Source organism: Nycticebus coucang, chromosome 5, assembly GCF_027406575.1.
Source record: "Nycticebus coucang isolate mNycCou1 chromosome 5, mNycCou1.pri, whole genome shotgun sequence".
Classification (NCBI taxonomy): Eukaryota; Metazoa; Chordata; class Mammalia; order Primates; family Lorisidae; genus Nycticebus; species Nycticebus coucang.
This window is the reverse complement of record NC_069784.1, coordinates 85,821,870-85,835,141: the sequence shown is the minus strand read 5'-3', so window position 1 is coordinate 85,835,141 and position 13,272 is coordinate 85,821,870. Positions and strand designations below refer to the sequence as shown.

The following is a 13,272-nucleotide window of genomic DNA, read 5'->3' as shown; positions in this document are numbered from 1 at the left end:
AAGTATTTTAAAAATGCAAACTACATCTTGAGTCAATTGGGGTCATTTAAACATGGACTATACATTAAATGATATTACTGAGTAATGCTAATTGTTTGAACTGTGATGATAGTATTGTGGTTATGTAGGAGTCTGTCCTTGTTCATAAGAAATGTATACTTAAATTTTGTGGACGAAGTATCATAATGTCAACTTATTTTCACATAGTTCATCAAAAGCAAACACACACACAGAGTAACAGAAACTGAGAAGCAGTTTGACTAATACCCCAATCCCATGCAAATCTAAGGAGCTGGTATCACCAAGTTCTTCTGGTAGCAAAAGTATAAGGGGAGGGGGTGCCTAAAATAAGGAGGTTTGGCTGAAATTCTGTATAACTCCTTCCCTCCCAGCTCCATGCAATCAGGCTACTGAGCCCAGGAGAAGATAGAAGGTTTATTCTTTAAGCAGGTGAAACAGAGAGTCTCTAACTGGGTCAATAAGTAAGGATACCATTATAATAAGCAGCTTTATTGGTGAGTGGCAAAGTATTCATTATAAATATGGATATTAACGAACATGTTTTCCTAAATGCTAGCCATTCCCACCTTCTTCTTATACCTGGCTCCTAGAAGCTAGCAACTGGCTTTTAACCTCCAGAAAAGAGCTTGGAAGACACTTGTTTACAGGGAATGTGACTAGCCCATAAAGAAGGCCTTACAGATACTGCTGCTGGGGTGTCACCAACAACATAGCCCAGCCTAGGTAAATATCTGCTGTAGGTTGACCAACCCCATACATATGTTTCTACTGTTGACAGCAGCCGAACAAGCAGCATGAGCCTCTGGTATAAAAAATAAAGACAAAGAACAAACAAACATAAAAATGGAACAGAGATTGATTAAAAAGGGAGGAGAAAACTTAGTTAAATAAAACTACCACTAACATATTCAAATAAGATGCTGCAACCATCAAACAAGAACATAACACTCCATAAGAAGAGATTATTTACAAAGAAAAAAGTTTTTGAAAATTACAAACATGATGGCAGAAATAAAAAGAACTCAACAAAGGAATTAGAATAAAGTCTCTTCTAAAATAAGATGTGAAACAGAAAATAAGAAAACTGAAGTTCTAGTCCAGGAGATCTTGCACCTAAGTAATAGATTCTAGAAAGAGCAAATGGAACAAAAAAGTAGGGAAGACACTGTTAAAATAATGTAAGGACATTTCCCAGAGCTGAAGAGCATAAGATTCCACATTGAAAGGGTCCTTCAAGAGCCCAGTGTGAAAAGTGAGACTGGACTCCTGCAAAGGTTCATTATCATGAATTTCAGAACACTGGAAACAAAGAGAAAAATCCCACAAACTTCCAGAGGGGAAAACCAGGAATCAAGGTCTCAAATAATTTATTTCCCATGCATCTTTTCTCAAGAAGCCATGGGAGGGAATGCTCTACCAAATCAGAGTAAACAAAGAGAAAGCACTTGGGATACAGGAAACAGGGAAAAGCCAGCACAAGAGGAAGGAGCTGTCTCCCCAGGATGATGGTGGGGGTGCCCAAGAAGAGCTCTGCCCTAGGTACCCAGGGCAAGTGGTTTGACAGGACATGTGGAAAGTTCTCAAAAGAAGTGAGTGCCTGACTATAAAAGGAGATTTAGACCAGGGGAGAGGAGTTTGGGGTTGAGACAGCAATAACACGAAACTGAAAAAGCAAGGCAATTATAATATTAACACCAGGGAAGACAGACAGTGCTGCAAGAAAGGAGAAGTGTCATCATTAGCGATCATTAACTCAAGGCTCAGCTATGAACAGGGTTAATCATAGAGAAAGCAGATCCAACTGCTGTTATGGGATACCTTTATTGCAGTAGCGGTGGGGACGGGGAGGGTGAATGTGTCATGAAGGGAAGTGAATAGCTGAACTTTCATCTTCCTTAGTGGGAAGTCGCTAGATAATTTCTCAAGCTCACAAGTCAAAGAGCAACAAGACAATCTAGAAGGAAATCCCAAAAGAATGTGTCAAAAGATTTAAGGTGAAAGCCACTGGGGAGGGCCAATGAAGGAGGAGGAGAAAGGAGACTGCAGGTTCTGTTGGCTGTTTGTAATCAATCCCTGACCTTACACATAAGTCTATATTATATATAGTTTTTAACTATATATAATTTGTGTATAAAATTATGTAACGGTAATATCAATTACAGATTTAATTTTTGTACATACGACTGTAAAGAAAACTATGTAACTCTTACGGAAAAAATACTGTGAAACATTGTTTACCAAGTTACTATATATTTTTGAAATTCTTCATTATCAATCTATAGGTAAATTATAGAAGTGTTTCATTAGATATTAACTGTTACATTAGAAAAATATAAAAGAATCTGCTTCCATATCAAATTATTAATACATTTAGGTCTATGTATATATGCTATCTTAGTACATGCTGATTTCAAGTATTTTTGGGCAATTTCATTTCACAATATAACATAAAGTACTGGTGGTAATATAAAATACTCACCAGCTCTAGTGGACTGAGACGTGTGCCAGAGATAGGCCTGGAATCGGATGACTCAAAACTGGATGCATGGAGGCTAGCACAAGAGATGGTGCAGGGTATTAGTTTGCGAAAATTTAGTTCTTTTATTTCTAATATAGGTTAGTTAACTCTACTGAAAAACAAGTAGAAGTATCCAATGCATACGCTTTGAGGGAAAAAATTTTTAATGTTATAATACTTAAAGCATTTTATTAACAAAGACTTTTGATTACTTTAAGAAGAATGAAAATAGCCGGGCGTTGTGGCGGGCGCCTGTAGTCCCAGCTACTCGGGAGGCTGAGGCAAAAGAATCGCCTAAGCCCAGGAGTTGGAGGTTGCTGTGAGCTGTGTGAGGCCACAGCACTCTACCGAGGGCGATAAAGTGAGACTCTGTCTCTACAAAAAAAAAAAAAAAAAAGAAGAATGAAAAATACTGAAGAATGAAAGAACAAATTATACAGTGATTTTTAAAAAGGTTTGTTCACATCATTTTATAAAGGTGATATAACAAGTGCTACAACCATTTCAACTTCCTGAACCCAAAGTTCAGAACAGACCCTAACCCAAAGTTAGGAACCTTGAATAAGAATCAAACTTAAAAAAAAAAAAAATCACCTAATCATATCAATAGATGCAGAAAAAGCATTTGACAAAATCAAACACCCATTCAAAATTAAAAAAAATTCTCAGTAAATAAGGAATAAAAGGAAACTTCTTCAACTTGATAAAGAATACTTTTTAAAAACCCACACCTAACACCATACTTTATGGTGAGAGACTCACAGAGTTTTCTCAATAAGATCAGGAACAAGGCAAGGATCTTACCTCTTACCATTGCTTTTCCGCACCCTACTACATAGAGCTAATGCAAGAAAAAGAAATCAAAGGCATACAGATTAGGAAGGAAGAAATAAAACTGTATTTGTTCAAGGATGACATGATCATCTATGAAGGAAATCCTAAAGAATTAACAAAAAGCTCCTAGAACTAGTAAGTGATTTTAGCAGGGTTGCGGGGTTCAAGGTTAATACCAAAAGAAAAGTCTGTCACTTTCCTACATACCAGTAATGAACCAGTGGAAATGGAAATGAAAACACAATACCATTTATATTAGCACCTCAAAAATGAAATACTTAGGTACAAATCTAACAATACATATATAAGATCTATATGAAGAAAACTAAAAACCTTGGTGTAAGAAATCAAAGAACTAAATATATAGACAGATGTTCCACTTTTGTGCATAGGAAGACTCAATCTTGTCAGTATGTCAGTTTTTCCTAACTTGATCTATAGATTCAATGCAATTCCAATAAAAACCCCAGGAAGTTATTGCATAGATATGAACAAACTGATTCTAAAGTTTCTATAAAGTGGCAAAAGACACAGAATAGCCACCACAATATTGAAGGAGAAGAACAAATCTGAATGACTGACATTCTCTGATTTCAAGACATAACTATAAAGCCACAGTAATCAACTGAGTGTGGCGCTGGGGAAAGAACACACAAATAGATCAATGGAACAGAAGAGAGGACCCAGAAACAAACTCGCAAAAGCAGAGTCAACTGACTCTGACAAAAGAGTGAAGGCAGGTCACTGGAGAAAAGGTACCTTTTCAACAAACGGGGCTGGGACAACTGGACATCCACATGCAAAATAATAATAGTCATCATCATCTAGATAAGGACCTTACACCCTTCACAAAAATTAACTCAAAATGGATCTCAGACCTAAATATAAAACACCAAACTATGTAACTCCTAGAATATAACATAGGAGAAAGTATAGATGACCTTGAGTATGGCAATGACTTTTATAGATAGCATCAAAGGCTGTATATAAAATTCATGAAAGAAAGAATTGATGAGCTTGACTTTATTAAAATTAAAAATTTCTACTTTGTAAGACTCCATCAAGAGAAGAAGAAGAAAAGCCACAGACTGGGAGAAAATATTTGCAAAAAGCATATAAAATAAAGGATTATTATCCAAAATACGCAAAGAATTCTTAAAATTCAACAATAAGAACACAACCCACTTAAAAAATGGGCCAGGTCCTGAATAGATGCCTGACCAAAGACATACAGATAGCAAATAATCACATTGAAAAGCTGCTCCACATCACATGTCATCAGGGAAATCCCAATTAAAACAATGAGACACCACCACACGCCTATTAGAATGTCCAAAATCTAGAGTACTGACAGCATCACATGCTGGCCAGAATTCGGGGGAATAGGAAGAACCCTCATTCACTGCTGGTGGGAATGCAACATGGTATAGCTACTTTGGAAGACAATTTGGCAGTTTCTTACAAAACTAACATACTCTTACCATATGATCCAAAAATCATTCTTCTTGGTATTTACTCAAAGGAATTGAAAACATATCCACATAAAAACATGCACATTTTTTTAAACTATAAGGTTTTGAGGAATTATACCTTGTTTAAAAGTTCTTTATTTTTAACTGCCAAATCTTGGAAGCCATTGAGATTCATTCAGTAGATGGATGGATAAATAAACCAGGGCATATCCAGATAAGGAAATATTGTCCATTGCTAAAAAGCAACGAGCTATTTGAACCATGAAAACCAAGGAGGAAATTTAAATGCATATTACTAAGTGGACGACTCCAGTTGGAAAAGGCTACATACTATATGATTCTAAGATTCCAACTGTAGTATATGACATTTTAGAAAAGGCAAAACTATGAAGGTAGTAAAAATATCAGTGGTTGCCAGGGACTGTGGGGAAGAAGGGATACACAAACAGAGCAAAGGACTTTTAGGGCAGTGAAACTACTCTGTATGGTACTGTAACCGTGGACACATGTCATTATAAATTTGTCCAAATACGTGGAAGGTACAACACCAAGAGTGAACCCTAACATAAACTATAGTCTTTGGGTGCTAATGATGTGTCACTATAGGTTCACCAATTGTAACAAATGCTGGGGGATGTTGATAACAGAGGAGGCTATGCATGTGTGGGAGCAGGAGATATATGTGAAATTTCTGTACTTCCTACTCAATTTTGCTATGAACCTAAAACTGCTCTAAAGATACAGTTTATTATAAGACTCAACTATCTATAATACAGGGTGCCCAAATGTCACCACACATACATACATATGGAAAATAGGTAATATTAGCTAACTGTACCTTTACTTATAAAATATTTCTCTACACGTCGATCTATATATATTAAAAATGTAAAATATAATATGGGTTTGTTAATTTTCCTACTTATGGAGACCTTTGGGACACCTCATGGAAGTTAGGGACAATGTAATCTGGTGCTTAACTAGTTGAGTTTCCTTGAAAGTGAAATGTCATGTACCTGAAGGAGGAAGGAGGCCTATTTTCTGATGTTCTTGAAGATGCAGGTCCAAATAATTTTCTTTGGTCTTCCTTTGGTGTAAAAGGTCTTTCAGTTCGAACTGTTCTTAATGCATTTCGTGCTTCACTTATGATTTCCGCACTGGTCTTCTGCTTAGACACTGAAGGTCGATAGAACGGATCCAGTTTTTCTAACTTTTTATCATTTGGAGACAGCATCTTTCCTATTGAAGGAAAATGTTCTTCGGATAGGCACCACACTCTGCAAATATATGATTAAAATAAATCAACTATTTTTATCCAGTACTTTAGAAAGGTATAGTTAAACCCATCCATATAATTAAACCAAACCTCTACACTAAGCTTAAAAAAATCAGAAACAATTTTTAATTAAAAATCCACCCAAAAAAAGGTCAGGATGGGGGAACAAGTCTCAAAAATATAGACTACAAAGTTGTGCCTAAACACCACTGGAGGAAAAAATGTGCAAGAAACAGACCCAGGATGAAAGCAAAACCTAGACAGAAGAAAGATTAATCACAAAAGATAGACTAGGAAAAGAGAATCACTTCTTATTCTTCGATCCACAAAAAACAGTGGGGGTTCTGTTAAAATTTGTAACTAAAGGTTCCTTTGTTCCCCCACTGCCCTCCAATTTTAGACAGACGAGGCCTATATCCAAGCTACATTTGCTTTTACAATAAAGAGAACGGTTCAGCACCACACTTATTGATAATGTTTCAATCAATTTATCCAAATCACCTTCAATTTGAGATAGTGTCCTAAATCAATAAACACCAGATACGAATATCAAATAATCCTTTCCCATCCTACCTTCCTCACAAGGGCCAGGAAATGCAAATCCTTCTCAAACGTTGGTGTATCCCATGGAGACAAATCTAAACTTTAAAATAGTCCAGATTTTAAAAAATTCTAGTTAGTTTACAGCATTAGGTTTCATATCTTTTAACCAATCTTTAACACACACACCCCCAAAAGACTCTAACCCCATTAAAACCTCCTTTCTCTAGAGAGACCAAGTTCTACAAATTATTAACATGTTTCAGCTGGCCAAGTTTGGAATAAGTTCTGCAAAACAGAAAATTAGTTTGTGACATATGTCCAAGGAAACTAAAAAGATTTCATCTCTGAGTAGAATCAGCAGGTGATTCCTGTTTCTAACACAAGGAAATGACAAATGCCTGAGGTGACACATACCCCCATGACCCTGATTTGATTAATTCACACTGTATTCCTGCATCAAAATAGCATATGCACCCTACAAATATACAACTACATATTATGTACCCATAATTAAAATTTAAAAGGTGATTCCTTATACAAACAAGGAAGACTTTCCCTATTATGAGTCTATACATTAAGTTGCTATATAACAATAGACAAGAACATTTGTTTTCGTTGAGCCCCACCCCAACAGTTTCTGAGGAAAAGAATAAGACAGAAACTACAAACAATATGTCATTCTTTTCACATGAAAAGGAAAAGTGTTGGGTTCAAAAAGTAAAAAGTTACTCAACAAGCAATATTATTTTAGGAATTTTGATGCGGGATTTTGAGTTTAAAGTGTTATCTTTAGAATTGTGTACATTTAGGACCAGGCACTGTGGCACACGCCTGTAAACCCAGCACTCTGGGAGGCTGAGGTGGGAGGATTGCTTGAGCTCAGGAGTTCAAGACCAGCCTGAACAAGAGAGAGACCTCTATCTCTACTAAAAATAGAAAAACTAACTGGGCAGGCACCTGTCATCCTAGCTACTTGGGAGGCTGAGGCAAGAGGATTGCTTGAACCCAGGAGTCTGAGATTGCTGTGAGCTATGATGACAACACAGCATTCTACCCAGGATGACACAGTGAGACTCTGTCTCAAAAAAAAAAGTACGTTTAATACAACTATCAAAAACTATGGCAGGCCTAGTACATTTTCTTTCCTTCTTTCTTTCTTTTTTTTCCCTCACCCTTGTTAGAGTGCTGTGGAGTCACAGATCACAGAAACTGCAAACTCTTGGGCTCTAGTGATTCTCTTGTCTCAGCCTCCCATGCAGCTGGTACTACAGGTGCCCGCCACAACGCCTGGCTATTTTTCGGTTGCAGCCATCATTGTTGTTTGGTGGGCCCAGGCTGGATTCGAACCCACCCGCTCAGGTGTATGTGGCTGGCACCCTAGCCGCTGAGCTATAGGCACTGAGCCTACATTTTATTTGTAATACTGCTGACATGATCAAGTGTTCATTTCAAAATAGCAAATGCTATTAATTAAAAAATAAAGTGTTTTTTATATATTTATGTGTATTATTTTTGATGTATAATATAAATCCAGTTCTAAAATATCTAATTTAAATGAGCATAACAGTTTTGTTGATTTGTTTTTAAAAGACCATTGCTGAAGAAATTATGCTACTTAGTGAGAAGTTTCTTACTGCACAATGAAACAATGAACAGGTTTCTTCCAGAGCCTAAATCAGGTTTGCCACCCACGTTGGCCTCACACAGCACTAATAAGCAGTGTCCAAAAGCAATCTGGCAAACCTAATAAAGATTAGAGAAAGTGCTTTGGGAGAAAAATGGACTTTCATTTCGGACCTAAGGTTCTCCCTGGCTGTCTTTTAGTTTGCTTTGAAAACTATACTCTTTCACAGAGTAATGAAGAAGAAACATTTATTCAGGTCAAACTCTAAGAATTCTGTAAATTATTTGGGCAGGAATTTGAACTGACCAAATACTGTGCTTGTGGAAACAATGTAGATAAGGGCCTTAAAAATCTTTTTGTCTATAAATTTTTACCACAAATTCTTTCACAACATTGTCTGTCTCTCTTCCTTTCTCTTCCCCACCCCAAATCTCACTTTAATAGTTATATTGTGAGAAACTGGCATAATAATGTAAAATCTGCACATTTAATCTATTATTACTATATTAATATTAGTATATTAACTAAATTAATCATGAAAATGTTTAGTGGTACAAGCAACCTGAGTTAAAAGTGAGGTTTTTTTAGAGGGGTAGGTTTTTTTCTTTATACTGGTTAAATTACAAATTACTACAGATTGTATTTGCCAACTTGAAAAACAGTCACTCAGAGTTTGAAAATCTGTCTACTTGAAGTATTCCTGATCAGAACATAATAGTACCACAGAAATTGTAACTTACAAAATTTTTGTGATGAGTGAAGCTAATCCATTCGACTAGTATTGATTAGTCATTTCCTATGTGCAAGCCTGTGCTTGGATCGCCAGGAATCCGGAGAGGAATAAAATACTGTCTTCGCTCTCAAGCAAGAGGGACCGCTAGTGCTAGCTAAACATTTAATTTAATACCAAGCACTATGCTAAGCACTCTTGAGTACATTATCTCAATTAATCCCCACGACATTTTTTTTGAGCTGGATAGAGTCTTAAGCAATAGCAAAAAAAAAAAGCTATGACATATGGCCAGAGATGATATTCAAACTATTACCCACTAGATGGACTGGTAAGAGGCAGGGCACTCAAGAGGACTTGGGACTGCAACTATTTACCCACCAACATATAGATATACCAATATTTTCACAACAAAACAGTCTCCTGGGTGTGTACCAGCTGAATACTGGCCCTGCTTGTACCCAAAGATTTAATATAAGGTAGAAACTCAGGGCAGCAATAAAGAAAAAAACAAAGATAAATTGTCATGTGATTACAAAGGAAGAAAGGATTTATGATTGGGAAAGGGCATCAGGCATACCTCTTAGAGGAAGTGGTACTTAAGCTAGATTCTGAAAAATGAGCTACATTTGAGCAACTGGCAGTGGCTGGCATTGGGGCTAGAATAGGAAGTTCCAGGAGCATCAGTAGTGAGGCAAGGCAGAACATCAGTAACATACAGGGTATATGTGGACAAAAGGGAACGCAACAAAGATTGGAGTTGGACCAAACTAAACTAAATAACAGGGAAAATAAATCAAAGTTGATGAGCAAATCAAATATTTTGAGGTCTGATGCGATCTGGCAGAGATGCACAGCAAGGAAAAGAAGGAAAAGAGTAGAAGTGGCAAAATTGGGTAGTTCTTACATAATCATAAACTCTCAGAAGTTACTTCCTCAAGGAAGCTTTACTGGGCATGCCTCTCCCACCCACCTAGTCTGAGTTAAGTGCCCCTCCACACTCCACAAGGTCCCCAGATGGTCTTTCTCACTACACCCTCCCACTGTGTTAGGACTGCCTGTGCATCTAATATTGGCCTGCTAGACTTGTAGCCTCGATTCTCCATGTGAGCCATGGCTGAAGGTCAACACTTACATAATCACTGGACTCCAGTCTCAAATATAGACTTGAGCTAGGAAATTTCCAGACAAAGGCTACATGGCTTCTCTAATTGAAGATATTTAATACAGTGAATTAAAAAAGCATGTTGGACTTATGTCAACTGGCATCCGATGCCTGTGGCAAGATGAGTTCAGATTTAGCTTTCTTTCCCTTTTCTTGCTTTTATTTTAAGGTATGGAGTAGGATTCAAGAAATGGTGTGATCAGTGAACAAAGTATAGAAACACTAACACACAAGAGTGAAAGTAAGGTGAGAAATAGAGGTAAGAAGAGAGATGGGTACAGCAGCTCATGTCTATAAACCTAGCAGTCTGGGAGGTTGAGGCTGGAGGATTCCTTGAGCTCAGAAGTTTGAGACCAGTCTGAAACTAAAAATAGAAAGATTAGCTGGGTGTTGTGGCAGGTACCTGTAGTCCCAGCTACTCAAGAGGCTGGGGCAGGAGGATAGCTTGAACTTAGGAGTTTGAGGTTGCTGTGAGCTACACTGATGCCACTGGACCTTAGCTTGGGTGACAGAATGAGACTCTGTCTGAAAAAAAAAGAAGAGGAGAAATGAGAATAAGCAAAGTGCACCAAGAACAGAAGAATTAACAGGATTTGCCATCTGAGAAGCCAGGAAGAGGCCAGAGGCAACACTGGCTATGCAAACCTGGTGGGGGTGGGGGGCGTGCAGAGAGCAATTAGACCTTTTGTTGTTGTTGCAGTTTGGCCAGGGCGGGTTTGAACCGGCCACCCTCAGTATACAGGGCTGGCGCCCTACTCACTGAGCCATAGGTGCTGCCCAGCAAGAAGACCTTTTGAAAGAAACAGGAGAAGTGAACTCTGAAGGGAAAGAAAAAAGAGGTGGTGTTCACTGTCCTGCAGTGTCCATAGGACTTCCAAAGAAAGAACATTACCAGGAGCAGGAGTTTATTTATTTATTTATTTATTTATTTTTATTTTTATTTTTTTGCAGTTTTTGGCTGGGGATGGGTTTGAACCCGCCACCTCTGGCATATGGGGCCGGCGCCCTACTCCTTTGAGCCACAGGTGCCGCCAGGAGCAGGAAATTTTAAACTGAAGAATCTTTTCTTTTTCTTTTTTAAAACAAAGTATTTCTTATTTTGAGGGCGTTTGAGGGGATGTTCAGTTTTCATTTATAGAATTTTATACATAATTATAAAGACTTGTCTTTATCTTTGCTGCTATAGCCATCTGAATCAGAGCCTTCTTCTAATGCAACCCTGAGCTATCAGGATGTTTGCAATAGAGGAAAAGTTGGCCAGATCCACAGTCCTGTCCCTACAAAAAAAAAACACTCAGGACCCTTCCCCTGATTTTGGATTACTTTTGTATTATTACTCTTGTATGAGCATACAAAGAAACAGTGGTAAAGCAACCAAATACTGGAGTAAGGCTCTCTGACAATTCACAGCTATGTGACCTTGGACAAGTCCTCTAAAGTCTGTAAGCCCCAGTTTCCTCGTCTGTAAAAGGTGGGTAGTAATAATCATTGCCTTATAGGACTGTTTGAAGAATTAAATGGAATAATTCATGTAAAGTGCCTTAGCATAGTGCTTGGCCCTTAAAAAACATTAACTATTACCCAGGTGCTATGTGCTAAAGGGATACAGTAAAAATTTCTCCCATAAATGAAAAGTGGCATCTAAAAAATAAATTGCAAAAGAATGGTTGTTCAATGTTTTCACACATTTTTGAGTTTAAATATTTAAGTGTGTGTGGGGGGGTGCTTTCCTTTACAAAAACAGACAATTTTTATTAAGCATTTCATTTAATATCAGCTATGCCATATCAGCAGAAACAATTAGCCAGAATCTTAACAAAGTAACAGAACAGGACACAAACAAAGGGTGGTGATTTTGCTTTTCAACCAAATAATTTCAAAGCAGGGTGATATGTAAGACTTGTGGGAATAGATCATAAAAGGTATTATGTACGATGTATTTTAAAGTATGTTAAATATTGTTACACATACACTTTAATTTAGTGAGGACCTATCTGTTGCCTACTAAAGGGCAGGTCAGCACCTGCTTTAACAAAGCCCCTTAGTCTACCGCTCTCTCATTCAACACATGTTACTGCTAAACACCACGCACTTGGCTAAGCGCTCACTGTATAGAAATACAGACAACCGCTTTTGACCGCCGACAGAAAGCATGGGACCGGCACTCTCATCACCTCCCTCTTCCTTCCCTGGACAGAAAGGTGAACCACTATCGGTTGGAGTCCCCAGAGAGACGCCTCACCCCCCTTGCGGACAGGGGTTCCCCCGCTCCCCCAGCAGTCCAGGCCCAGGCCCAGGCAGAGCGCAGCAGCATCCTCACCCCGCGCGTCCTCCGGCCCTCCCGCTCTGCTAGGCCGACCGGCGTCTCCATGGTAACCGTACACAAACTACCTCCCACCGTAGACCGGGACGCCAGCCCGCAGAGCCAGACCAGCTCTGGACGGGCGGAACGGGCCGGGGAATGAGTTTAGAGTGGGCGCAGTGAAGAGGGCTTCCGACCCGCCCCAAAGCACCTGTGATGAGTTGGAGACAGTAACAGCCTCCGTCGTCAGGTCATCCTCCAGCTTTGACAAGGATGCCGCGGCTAAGAGAGAAGGCGGAGCGGGGCGGGGCAGGGTGGGGCGGGGCGCGGTGGCCTCCGGGAGCCCCTCCACCTTTGGGCCTGCGCCGCTCCCGCCGACGCATGCGTAGAAGAGCTGGGGCGTGGCGTCGGCGTTGGCGCGCGGCAGAGTGGGCGGGGCCTGGCGCGGCCCGGAGGTCGTAAGTTAGGTGACTAGGTACCGCGAGGGCCAGAAAGTCGCGAGGAGAAGTCGCTGGGAGGCGTCCGCTTTAAAATCAGCAATTTGGGGAACCGCATTCGTTGAGCCCCTACGGGAGCTCAGCGCCTCTCTTAAATATTAATAGGCGGGACGGCAGCTTAATGCTTGCGGGTGAGAGTAAGGATTTAAGACTGTGTCTCTAGATAACCTGCAACGAGTTGCTTAACCTCTCAGTTTCCTCTTCTGCAAACTGGAAGGAAATGATTGTACTTAGCTAGGTCTTGAGCTGTTCGGAAGATCGATGAGAAGATAGTATAAAGCGCTGTGCAC

At 39.2% G+C, this 13,272-nt stretch overlaps 1 protein-coding gene across 6 annotated transcripts in view; it reads right to left on the bottom strand.

The window, feature by feature from the left end:
* ARMC2 (armadillo repeat containing 2) overlaps nucleotides 1–12,796 on the bottom strand; it is a 121,971-nt gene extending 109,175 nt beyond the window's left edge. Inside the window, exons 1-4 of one of the 6 annotated variants that reach the window (XM_053592128.1) lie at nucleotides 12,697–12,796; nucleotides 6,695–6,759; nucleotides 5,862–6,122; nucleotides 2,501–2,573 (exon numbers count right to left, since the gene is read on the bottom strand). In XM_053592128.1, the coding sequence (XP_053448103.1) occupies nucleotides 2,501–2,573; nucleotides 5,862–6,079 (291 nt within the window). In that variant the 5' untranslated portion in view covers nucleotides 6,080–6,122; nucleotides 6,695–6,759; nucleotides 12,697–12,796. Of the gene's footprint in view, nucleotides 1–2,500; nucleotides 2,574–5,861; nucleotides 6,123–6,694; nucleotides 6,765–12,696 lie in introns of those variants that run through there. The other 5 variants (XM_053592131.1, XM_053592129.1, XM_053592132.1 and 2 more) reach the window with 5 other exon arrangements.
* Between the last annotated feature and the right edge of the window lie 476 nt (nucleotides 12,797–13,272).